The sequence below is a fragment of the Chanos chanos genome, chromosome 8, assembly GCF_902362185.1.
Source record: "Chanos chanos chromosome 8, fChaCha1.1, whole genome shotgun sequence".
Lineage (NCBI taxonomy): Eukaryota > Metazoa > Chordata > Actinopteri > Gonorynchiformes > Chanidae > Chanos > Chanos chanos.
In genome coordinates, this window is record NC_044502.1 from 17131625 (window position 1) to 17145021 (window position 13397).

The window sequence follows — 13397 nt, forward strand, 5'->3', positions numbered from 1 at the left end:
TTTGGTTGTTGGTTGTTGGTTGTTGTTCTACATCTCGGAGTCTCTACTAAGGATGTGTACTTTGGTCATATTGACAGCCCGAGCACTTGACGAAGAAAATGAGCAAGCACTGTTGGGAGGGGGGTGTGATCTCGCAACGAATGTAATCACCAGTAAACACAATATAATTTGGACTAAAATAAAGAAATGCTCTTTCATACAGAGCGTCTATTCTTGTGGGGATTGTCTTGCGAGAAAGAACGTCATGTTGGGGCTCAAGATAATTCATTAATTCTCTAAACCCTTCCCCTCAACGAAACTTAGAGGCAGCAAATCACTGGCTAACATTTCTGCTGAGCCATAGTTTCAGAGCAGCAGTTTCACATCAGTGGCACTGACCGCATGAGCAGTACGACATCATGTGAACCTGCTAATTCACATCATTGTGCTGTGACAACTTGCACATTTTCTTCAACAGAATATTATAAGCTGGCAGCAGCCTGTAACCCTAACCCTAAACCTAAATCGTAATAGATTCAAAAGTGTTTATGACACCAGCGTTGTTTTATTTCAGTTTTATATCACAAATTTATTGGAAAGCCACCTAAAATGATCGTGATATTGATTAGCCTAACAGTCATTAAAATAAACCAAAAAAAGTGTCAGCACATGTGCTGAATGCCACTGTCCTGAAACTGCTGTTGTGAAACTGCTGGTGTGGTGTAAAACCACAGATCTGCAGACAGATATTATAGCATGTAGGTCTGACTGCGGTAAAAGATATAATTCGTGTCTGGCTAGCATCTTTGTTTTCGCTTGCCATTTTGTGTTTAAAAATGCGGGGTGATGGTGCATTGCACTAGTAGTAGAGTTATATGACAGCTCTGCACTGCATAACTTGCACTGCACTGTGTTTTGTTCAATTTTGTCAAAATGTTTCCACATTCCACATCACTGTGTGGTTTTGAAGCCATTGTTAGCTATATAGCTAGTGCTGCAGCTTTGGCCTTGAAGAGGCTCCTGCTACAGTCTCTGAGATGATTGGGCCTCATTCACCGAATTTTTTCTTAAATTTGTTCTTGAGAAATGTCCTAAGAAAAAGTCTACGCCAAGTTCATGACGCATTCTTAAACCATGGAATTGTTTGCACCTTTGTTCTTATAATGATGAATCCCATCATCCTCGTAAATTTAAAGCGCATGCCAATTGTTCCTAATTGGCATAGGTAAACACCCTGCCAATCCCCATTAAAGGGCATGAGACTGCACGGCCGTGTGCACACACAGAAATCTATGGAGGCCCTTTTCTGCCACATTAAAAAAAAAAAAAGTTTGCTTAATTGCAACTTTATTTCTCGGAATTCAGACATTATTTCTCACAATTCTGACTCTATTTCTCAGAATTCTGACTTTATTTTTCCCGATTCCGACTTTATTTCTTGTAATTCCGAGTTCTTTTCTAACAGCCAACGAGTAGCTTGAGCCATCACTTCTGTTCCCACTTGAATGGTTCAATGCAACATGTGTACAGCAGCAGACAGGAGCGAATGGCTGCATCTGCTCTGTCAAGGTATTTTGACAAGGAACAAGGAACTCGTCAGGCGTGCATAAGGTTCAGAAACTTTTATATCCTTGAGTATGCTGCTATACTTTATACAGGCAAAATTTGTTAACTCTCTCTCACTCTTTCAGCTCTCAGCTCAACTCTTGCCCATCTTAATAAAGTGACCAGGCTGGAGCGCCTCTGTCTTCCTTGGGGTGTAACAGGTGCCTGTTTGAGCCTTATTCAAGTACGTATATGTAAAAGGACAGAAGCTATAACAAAATATCATGCAGTGAACTTACAGTAACAAGCACACTAATAACAAAGAAACAATAAAAGGGGGTGTCTTTTTTACTGTGAGCATTACTATGACTCCCACACATATGTTTAAAAGTAAAACTGACTGATTCTCACACACTTGCTTTACAACCTGTCTGGTTTCAGATGGGATAACCCATAAGTAGTGTATGTAAAACTACTGCTCACTTATCACATTCTCCATCAACTGTTGTATTCTCATATTGCTCTTTCTGTTCCTTGTGCAGAAGTATGAATAAATTCTGGAGTGTTACATGAAGTGTTAGTTTACTGTTTATTTGTTTTAAAAGACCATAATGCTTTGTAAAGTAACGAAAATCTTAAAAACATATTATGAATGATAAAAATATTATTGTAATTTAAATCCCATAATATTATATAACTGTATAATTGAAGAAAACACAATAAACAATTATTTTGCTCAAACATGTCAGCACTCAAATGTGCGTAAGTGTGCTCTTGAGTGTGCAAAGATTTTGTTCTTATTTAAGAACAAATCTCAAATGAAAAAACATTGGTGAATGTTACAATCCTCGTGAAAACTGCGTAAGTGGGTTTTAAGAAGAATTTTCTTCTGAAGAACAGTTGGTGAATGAGGCCCATTGTCATCTGCTCAGTCTCAGTGGACCGTAAGTTCCCATCCCCAATGCCTCTGTAACCAATCACAAAATTTTAAAAGTGAAAAAAAAAAATGAAGATATGGCTCCATTTCTGGAAGGACTTATGTTGTGTTGTTTGTTACTAGACTTCAGTTGGTGTAAAATGTATTTCATGAAGTTGTAAGATTGAAAAAAAAAACCTATATGTGTCATGCTGGTGGTGTGGTGCAGGACACAATGATGAAGGTGAAAAAAGGAGGACTTTACTGGAACTGAAGATCAAAATACACGTGCAGAACAGGAACAAAAACCGGTAACAAAAAGGTGCAGCTTGACAGTGTGCTCTAAAACACAAACAACGATAGACAAAGTACAAGGCAAACACTAGGACTTAAATAGAAGGAGAACTAAACAGGGCAAAACAGGATTGGTTGAAATTAACAAGGTTAATAATGAGACAAACAGGAACAGGTGAGGGGCGGAGACAGACACAGAACAAGAGCACAAAGACATATCAAACTAAAAGTCCAAAATGAGGTGCAGGCTGTGACAATATGTATATATATATATATATATACACACACACACACACACACACACATATATATGTTTTAATATTAATAATAATAACAGCAATAATAATAATAATAGTACTATCTTTATAGATATTGGGTGTGTTTTTCATGGCAGGATTAAGCAAAAAAAAAAAAAAATCAAAATGTCAGCACTCATGCAAAATCATGCATTACATTGACAGTGCTTTGCTGATGAGCAGTCATAAAAATGCAGACACAGTAATGGAGACAGCTCTAGGCTATAAAAGCCACCAGCAGATGGTTACCTGGCACAGAGACCACATGCCATTTTGAAAAATCATTCTATATTAATGGAAAAGCCCTATGGTCAGTGTTATTTACAAAGCTCAACTGATTTTTTTTTTCTTTTTCATTTCTGAAGAAAAAAGTCCTGTTCTCTCTCTGAGAGTGTGAGGAATTCCTTCTAAAATCCTGAAAAGAACCAGAGTGAGTCACATGCAGCCACTGCCTGCTCCTAGACTCCAGTATTAATGAAGTCACGTCGAGCCATTCGTCTTCTCCGAAATGTCTGAATCAGATAGATCACAGGGAGCCCGTTTGGTCACGCTGCTGATCCTCAAAGTAGAGCCTTGTTTGCTACTCGAGTGCTTTCTCACATCCCTGAGTACAGCCCAAAAACATAACTCTGTCTGTACGAACAGTTTATGCTCTTTCAAAATTAGCCATGAGCTAATCCTAATAATACGATTTCTGCTGGTAATCTTCTCCGAGTGTTCATGTTGCAGATTTCACTCTCCCCTCCTTTTTCCTTTCTTTCTTTCTTTCTTTCTTTCTTTCTTTCTTTCTTTTTGAGCAGAGTTGTTTTAAACGAGGTTCTCCTTCAGCAATGCAAATGCTCTTCATGTCACGTGTGTTTCAAAACATAATGCCAGTTGCAACCGATGTATGTTCAGTGCTAAAATGCCAAACTTGTTTTCATAAGCCATATGAGCAGAGGGGATCTGTCAGCCACACTCAGAGAGTTCAACAGTGTCTAGAGTCAAACTCATTTTTTTGGTCTAAGCTGGCAGTAGACAAGGAAGTTTGATTGTTTGTTTGTTTTCGAGAATGCTTTTGGCAATGCACTTCAACAATGCTTCAATCAGCGGTTTATTCCAACTTTTCTGAATAATTTACGAATACTTTATAAATGTGTTGAAGTGTACATTGGTATCAAAGAAGGCACAAATTGTACTGAACTGAATTGACTGGTTAAGTTTAAGTGAGGAGGGTATGAATTTTCTTAAACCCAGATAACTAAACTGGAGATGAAGCACCAATCCATACATTAAGAAAAAGAGTCGAATGGCGGAATGTTAATTTTTAAACATGGCTGATCCTTACCAGCTTTGAAACTACTACATAATTGGATAAACTTTTCAAAGAGGCACATTTGTGGATGTAATGTACCGCTATCATTAATGTTCCACTGATTTCATAACCTGTTACCGACAAAGTCTAACGATGACGGAAGCCACTCCACCAAATGATAACATTAATTATAAAAGAATACAGAATATTAAGGGTCCCTAATTCTCTCTGAATTCTGTCTGATTATGATTAGATTGTTAGGTATTTCCTAATTAACTCTTGATAAAGTCCTTCACGTTGTAGCTTGTTGGTGAGCTACGTCTGAGTATCGGAGAAATCAGCCATGAGTGGCGGCTAGAAGTCAAACAGTAATGACCAGGATACAACACCGTTCATTTAACTGCAAACACAGATGGAATTGTGAAATGTTTCCTGTGTAACTACCACCCACTGCAGGAACTGGATCAGCACTCAGCTGCCTCTCGGGTCACACCAGGACATCTGCAGAACCCTGATCCAGAACCATAAGTCAAGATATACGTGCTGTTAAAGAATGGCAATGCAATATGTGACCATGAATATTAATGTCAGGGCTGTTCTGACAAACGCAGTTTCTCAGTGGAAATGAACACTCTGGTCCCAGTTGAGTTACTTAACATGGATATAAAGGTTCACAGTGCACTTTGGCAGTGTAATTCAAACATTATTGATGAGGGAAGCTCATATCACCCACACAGGGAAAACTGCAAATTCTGCAAGTTTCACCAACATCATTGATTATGATTATGTCATCTGTTCTGCTGAACTGGGAATATTGCTTTTCTTCTCTATTAAAAAACATTATTAAAAAAACAAAACAAAACAAAATGTGTTTTTCATTACTTTAGTTTTTCTCTCCAACCACTGGGAACCAACACTTTCTTTCTTTCTTTCTTTCTTTCTTTCTTTCTTTCTTTCTTTCTTTCGTTCTAAGGACATTGATTTGACCTCTTAACACCTCCATTGATTTGACCTCTTAACACCTCCATAAAAATATTCTGCACTGTTTGAATTGTTATCTTCTTGCCTGTACATGTTCTACCCTCCAAAAGTACTTTGGGTGAGTGGGTCTGGCAAGATTTCTCATGACACCCCAGAAGAAAAATCACAATCTCTGTGTGAACTGACTTCCTCGGGACCCACAGACTTGTCCAGAATTCGCCTGGAGTGAAGAGTGGTTGAGTGGAGAGTGGTTGAAAGCTAGCCAGGAACCTCAGCTTTGATTAAATGCATGTAATGCATTAGCTGTAGCTCAGCTAATTCCTATAGTAAACCCAGACATCAATGCAGACTGTTGTACCTTCATAATGGGATTATTATCCAGATGACAGAAGGGATTATACCCCTGCAGGCAAAGGTGAGAAACATAGGAAGTGGAGCCTAGTGATCTGCTTAATACATGCATGACCATACGCACTTAACACACACACACAGGCACACACACACACTCACACACACACACACACACACACACACAAATACACACGCACCCCTAATTGAGGCAATGGGTTCAAAACCAAAGAGAAAGACATAGGGCTTCATTGTGTTTCCTACAATGTATTCCTACATATGTATTTTGATTACATATCTATAGTGATAACATTTCACAATGTAACAGTAATACAGTAATATAATATGCAGTTAAATATATGTATTCATCTTTGTATTAGTATTTGTAGTTTGTCTTCTGCCATATACCTGAAGTGGAGATACAGAACATTCAGTATAATTATAAAAACGCAAATAAATATTTAATGTTGTGTCAGAAACTTTGGATTTAAATTTATGTTTTTCTTAAAAAAAAAAATCAGCTCAACTGCTCACCAAATCAGAGTAAATATAACAGAGGAAGGCTGATACTTCTAAAACAAGTACATGTAACACCCCCCCCCCCCACACACACACACACATACACACACATTAGATGAGCAGTGGACCTTTAAATAATTCTGAAGTACATGGACTGACACACACAGATGTTTTTTCCAGACAGAGAGAAAGAGAGAGAGAGAGAGAGAGAGAGAGAGGGAGAGGGAGGGAGAGAGAGAGAGAGAAAATGTCAGTGTAGATTATCTCTGATTTGATATCACTGCACTCCTTATTTTAACTAAAGCCAAAGCCAACAACGCACTATGCACTGTGTAACTGCAGGTGGTCTGGAGTATGATGACAATTAACTATATCTGAGGTATCTGAGTGCCAAGTATTGTCCATTCCAACAGAGACCAAGAAAACCACAAAGTCACAAAATTCAAGTCACTATGGCTGCTACATTGGATACTGCAAATTTTAGGCATGTTATAACCAGCTGCATTTTTTCATTATTATTATTATTATTATTATTATTATTATTATTATTATCATTATTATTATTATTATTATTATTATTATTATTATCATTATCATTATTATTATTATAGCATTATGCTGGACTTCTGAGGGGGCATTGTAGACGTTCAGTCTCTCTCTCTCTGTTGCTCTGTCTCTCTCACACTATGCTGCATCTGTCTCACACATGCAGAACCTGTTTAAACGGGGCTCTACATTTTTCCATGTAAATGAATCAGCAACTCACATTTAATCAAACTCCCAATTTTATCTCCTCAATCAGAACCTTGGTCAACCAGTCACTGTTCTGAAAATTTATCATTGCCCAAAAGAGTGTCAGAATTGGCTTGAATACCATAGTATCCTATATTGTGCTATTGTTATAGAACAACAGTGGAACAAAATATGGTTTTAATTCGAGCATTTTCATGCATTTTATGATTGAACAAGCCTCTGTGTATACTTAAGTGAAAAGAATTTTGCGAATTTTTCATTTAAAGAGGAAATCTTGATCTAAGGTACAATGACTGCGTTTGACTGAAAACCCGGCATTCACAGTGTGCAGAATGGATCAGACTTTCATATACGGAGCTGTTTTGAAGTAAGAACACAGTGACGAGAAATGGAAAAAAGTGTAAACCTGCCCTCAAGTAAACCTTTCCTTGGACTCGCTTTCCATAACATGTAGAAGCTTCAAGCTCCTTAGAGAAAAAAGGAGCTTTCAAAGCTCCTTCAAAGCCAGACCCTCACCTGCAATCAGACAAGACAATATGAGAACTGAACTAGCTCTCTCTCTCTTTCACTATTTCTCTGTCTGTCTTTCTGTCTCTCTCTATCTCTCCCTCTGTCTCTCTGTCTGTCTGTCTCTCTGTCAGTCAGTCAGTCTCTCCCTCTGTGTCTCTGACATTTATTTGGAAATCACACGCACTTTTCTGAGTTTGGTTATGAATGGAGTTTGATCCATTTAAATCTTGATCTATTTAAATCTATTTATCTACAGATGAAGGCAGATGGATGAGCTTTCCTCCTGAAAAACTGGAAACAACAAGAAAATAGTCATAATGTGTAACTGATCAATGAAGTAAGAAGTCTCTTCATTTAGATTGTGTTCCAGACAGATAGTTAAGGAAATATTCTTTCTGTTCCATCAGTTGCTTTATGATGAATAATAATCAGAAAGAATGATTATGTAACTGTGGCGTAATGAAAGGGGTCATTAAGACAGAATGAAAATTTAATTACAGTCCAAACATTTAAAAAAAAAAATCGCTAAGGTAATCGCTAAGAACATTTTACACGCAAGTAAGGACAAGAAGATCTGGACTCCTTCAGCTAATCAGAGACAACCACTCACGATGGAGAGCCAGACAAAGTCAAGAATGTTATGTAACATCCAGGGGAATATTTAATAAGGCATTCAGATCAGGTGGTAGCCAGACGACTGATCAAGACCCCTGTGTCTGTTGGAGTTGAGGGTTAGTTTGTTTTTTTTTCTTTTTCTTTTTAAATTTGTTTGTTTTGTAGGTGAAGTAAGGATATGGATCTATATAACCCCTTCATTTTCCAAGTGCCTGAAGCTTTTGTCAAAATCTGGTAAGGCTTTAAAAAGCAAACAGTCTCAGGCAGCGATAGCTCAGTTTAGATTCAAAATGAGTTGCCGAATTTCAAATCAGTCTCCACAGCTGAACGAAGGAAGGCTAAATTCATAACACGAGCAGTCAAAGTCACTGTGTTATAAAGTGACCAGTCAGACCTCAGCATGATCACATCCTACCAGTCTGGATTCATCACAAAGCATTCAATCAGAGATGGATTAACCATTTGAAAAGAGACCAGCCAGAACTTAATATTTTCTACAGCAACAATGTCAGAACACAATACATTATACATTTCAGAGCAATGCTCAGACTGATCAGTCAGACCTGCACAAAAAGAGTAAGTTTTGTCCATTATTTTTCTGCTGAATAATAGAAACCTTGAAAGGTTATGAATACGCCGTAAAATCAGCAGGGTTAAAATAACTCATATGGAGTTCAACTGGATCCATTTTTGCTCTTTCAGTATTAAACGGGATCCTGCTTTACTCTGTATGATTTGACCATGTATGTGTGATGGCTCAGACTAGACCTGTCTTTCCACGGGCTCACAAACCCATGGGATGTCTTGTCAAATAACGAAAACAAACTTCCAGCGCTTCCAGAAGTAACCAGCCATAATGACTTAGGTACATTCTGTCCCTACTTAGAGTTGGAAAGCATTAGAGGGATAAGGCCATGGTTTGAACCAAAGTCAAACTGTGATCTTATACACATTCATTTCTTACAGATATGACCATATGTGCTGATTATTAGCATGTTGAAATTCAGCTGTTACATATGTGGGAGTTTGTCAAACCCCATCTATAGAGAGGTTTTGAGATAAAAACATAGTGGGACAAAAACACATTTTCTCTCTTAAGTTTATTGTGATGTTTGGAAGACAAGGTACATAAACAGAGCACCGGGAGAGGATGAGGATGAGAAAAACTGAGACATTGTCAAATATACTTTTGGTGTTGCTTAAACAGCATTATTGCTTTTTCAAATAATAATTTAATAATGTGGGAGAGAGAGAGAGAGAGAGAGAGAGAGAGAGAGACAGACAGACAGACAGACAGACAGACAGACAGAGAGAGAGCAAACGTTCATTTCTATCATTAGACTTAAAGTAAAGAAAATCCCTTTGATTGATCTTATGGCGTAGCGTGGGCAGGTGTCGTACACCAAGTCATATTCGTGTGTGAGAGATAATTAGCGTTTATAACTGAGAGGATTCTCCAAGGGATCAGAGCTCTGAATCACCTCACGCTCCTCTGCAAGTGTGCCTCACTCAAAACGTGTACAATTGTGTGTGCGCGTGAGTGCGCACACCCATGCCTCGCGCATCCTCTCTACCCTCCTCATTTCACGCCCCTCCGAGTAACTCCGGTTCAGCACATTCGGTACGTCAGAAGCGCAACCACCAGTGGCCGTGATGGCTCTCAAAAGAACCTATTGGTGTTTCTCCGGTAGGCACGATGAGTGGGGAGAACTGAACGGTGTTCTTCTCAGAAGCTATTTGTTCCTCAAATCCCTCCCTCCTTGCAATTTCGTTACTCGTTATCTCGGTGCCTCTTCGTATCCGAACGCGGTGTTCTGGTAAATATCCCGTGCAGAAACTATAAACACAGACGCAGAGGAAAGGTGTCAGTAACAGAAACTACAGCAATCAGAACACCAAGCGCAGGTCTTCTACAGAACTAACCAACCTCCAGACCATACGGAATGGACCTTTAACACAGCGTTAACTCGACTAAAGCAACAACTGCAACACTGAAAAAAGTCGAGAATTTCACGGAACCACGTTACAGAAATCACAGTTGGTCAACGACTGCCGATGAAGATCAGCAAGGAAAGGGCATCTGAAAACGAAGAAGTAAGAGTGACAGTACTTTCTAACACACACACGCACGCACACACACACACACAAGCGCGCACGCACACACAGGCATGCAGAGAGAGAGAGAGGGAAGGAGAGAGAGTTAGCAGTTGGCTAATCTATGATGCATGAGTGGGTAGATGTTGAATATTACTTAGAAGAACGCCTCTTAGCTCGCTGTACTCATAGTGCGCAGTAGGTAACAGTCTTCCGCTTTTTGATTTTCTCATTCAGTTCATTCCTTTATTCTTTCTCTGGACCTGCAGAAAGGGCATTAAGGAAGATTTGCATTCAGATCTGAGTCTTTCTGTTCCGCAGTTTTACAGCTTAAATAAATCAATAAATAAGTAAATAAATAAATAAATAAAAATACCGTTTTAATTCTCAACTGCTGTGTTCAGGTGTAAAGGCGTTGCCCTGGTGCACGGTTGTGATGAGTGTGAATTACACGTAATGATATGCAGAATATAAGTTAACAGATGCAGGATTTACATAATAAGCAGTTTATCTGTATGCATAATTACAATGAGGCTGTTCATGACAGAGAGAGAGAGAGAGAGAGAGAGAGAGAGAGAGAGATCTAGCTTTATAGCAGTAGTTTATCTTTTGATGTTAAAAGACTAAGCGGTAAACGTATGAACATTGTAATGGAGAAATCAAGCCATTATTACAATCGTAACTGAAGAAGCTTCGTAGTTGTTACTTTGTACATGCATGTATGTTAAGCCGGGAGCAATGTGTGCCGTATGTCAATGGATGGCTCTGGAGCGTGTGTCAGTGGATGGCTCTGAACTCATCCACGCGCGAGAAACCAAGACATGAATTATTCCCATGCAATTAAAATGAAAAAATAGACAAGTTACCACTCAAGTATAATGGAATATTCTCATACCCAAACAGGCTGCTCTGTACTGTGTGTGTGTGAGTATGTGAAATAGTTATCTATTGATTTACATCATGCTTTGGTTTATGCAGTACCTAGTCACACCATGCGTAAGTGGCGTGGACTTAGTATCAATTATTAATGACCGTATTTCTTTAACTGTACCCTCGATGTGTGCTCGTTTTACATGATCACATGGAACTCATATCAGATGATAGGGGACTCGGCCTTTGCTCACAGTTTAAAAACCACTGCGCTAAAAACTCCAAATGCCACACTTCACATTTTACCTCCAAATGATTCATCGTTATCAAAGAGAGTTTTGTCAACGCTCGTCACGTTTGTAAAAAAAAAAAAGAGAGAGATTTTGAAACTTCAGAAGTCATGGTATTTCATTTGAGGAAAACAGCTGTTACGGGCAAGAGTACTACCGGGCTCTTAAAAATGTTTGTATTTCAGTGAGTTTAATAAATTACTCACCGTGAAAAAGCTAAGTGGAACATTTTTAGTAAGGAAAGTGTAATTCATTTTTCTGTCCAATTAAAAAGTGATAAAACATACAGTTTGCATCTGCACCCAAAAGCTGTACTACCAGCTGATTCAGATATCACCACTAGAGAAATATGGTTTGATCCGAAAGAGGGGCAGCATAGCTGGGCCATTCCCCCCTTTTTTTTAATCACAAAATGTTGTGCCAGTATTTGATCTCATGTATCACAGCCTATGGAGATTGTTTTTTCTGCTTTTTCCGGTCGGTCACTTGTTATTGTGTTCACTGGTGGTTAGCGTTACCCACAGAGTTCTGGAGAACGATTTGGGTCATTAAAAATGAATGATAATCTGAATGGGGATCTGAAGCTTGTGAACATTTATAACAGACCACCTAAATAAGACACAACATGATCTTCCAAAAGGTTACATTGGAAGAGATTACATGGTATCCAGGGAGATGGGGTGACCTTTGACCCCTTGGTTCAAAGAAAGGATGGAACAAAACACAATGAATATGGCCCACACGAAAGAAGAAGAGAAACAAAGCACAAGACCACAAAACACAGCCAACATAACAGCAGGCAAACATGTACATCCGTCTGTATTTGTTTTGTTTTCTGTGATGCAGTGAATCATATTATCCATCTATTCATCTGTCTATCTGTCCATTCATCCAACCATCTAACTGAATTTGCTCTGACTCTTCAGTGGCTGCTCCCGACCTTCTTGACCCCAAAACAGCCGCTCACAACTCCAAGCCCCGCCTGTCTTTTTCGGCCAAGCCAGTGGTCCTGAACTCCCCCGAGGACTTTGAGACCCGGGTCACGGTCATGCGCTGGAAGACAGTGTCGGCCATCTTCCTGCTGGTGGTTCTGTACCTGATCATTGGAGCGACCGTTTTCAAAGCACTGGAGCAGCCTCACGAACGCTCACAGAAACTGGCTATTCTAGCAGAGAAACTGGAATTCCTGTCTGTTCATCCCTGCGTCAACTCCTCAGACCTTGAAGACCTCGTGAAGGTAGCGCACTGCAGATCCGCAATCATTCCACTGAGATTTAATACGTCTATTAATGTGTTTATTCTCTCTCCATTTTCTCTCTCCCTCTCTCCCTCTCTCTTCCCAGTGCTAATATCTATTCTTGAAAGGGCTGCTTATCTCAAAATGTTAATTGCTATTTTTGGCTGCGGGCTCTTTATCTAAACTTGGACGTGGTATTAGGGTTCAAGGCTTGACATGGAGCCAGCGAGACAGTGTAAGTGCCAAATGGGAAAATACATTAAATCTGAACGATTTGAGACATCTGTTGGACAGTGTCTGATCTAACACTCTATAATCGCTCAGAACCAGTGTTTCCTACTGAAAGGACCTGATGAGTCACACTTACTGAGAAACCCCCAGTAAGGTACAAAGGATTCCTACCATAGTCTTCCACTCTTATTGGTAATAATGAATAATGCCTTTGCCCACTGAGTCACTCAAGAAAAGGAGACAAAAAGCAATGAAAGGCAAGAAACTTTATGTCAATAAGTAATCGGAGCAGTTACAGTTCAATCATACATAAAACATTTGAAAAAAAAGTGAGCAGTAGTCTGTGAACAGCCTCAAACATAATTTATAAAACAAGAAAGGAGAAAAACGACAGGTGTAGACAGACTTGTGACAGTCCTCTGAGTATGGGATGTTCATATAGACTTATAGCTTTAGTAGCTTTCATTAGCTTCATTAGCATTCATTAGCTTCATTAACATTCATTTTTTTTTTTTCTCTGTCCTTGGACAGACAGATGGATACAGACCATGACAGCTGACCCCCCCCCCCCCCCCCCCCCGACTTAGTGCTGACTTTGACTCCTGCCGACAGAAACTACTGACCA

General features: G+C 39.2%; 1 protein-coding gene across 1 annotated transcript in view; it reads left to right on the top strand.

Moving 5' to 3' along the window:
• Window positions 1–12235: 12235 nt before the first annotated feature.
• Window positions 12236–13397, top strand: part of kcnk2b (potassium channel, subfamily K, member 2b) — an 18664-nt gene continuing 17502 nt past the window's right edge. Inside the window, exon 1 of the mRNA XM_030782943.1 lies at window positions 12236–12541. Within this exon, the coding sequence (XP_030638803.1) occupies window positions 12353–12541 (189 nt within the window). The 5' untranslated portion in view covers window positions 12236–12352. The remainder of the gene's footprint in view (window positions 12542–13397) is intronic.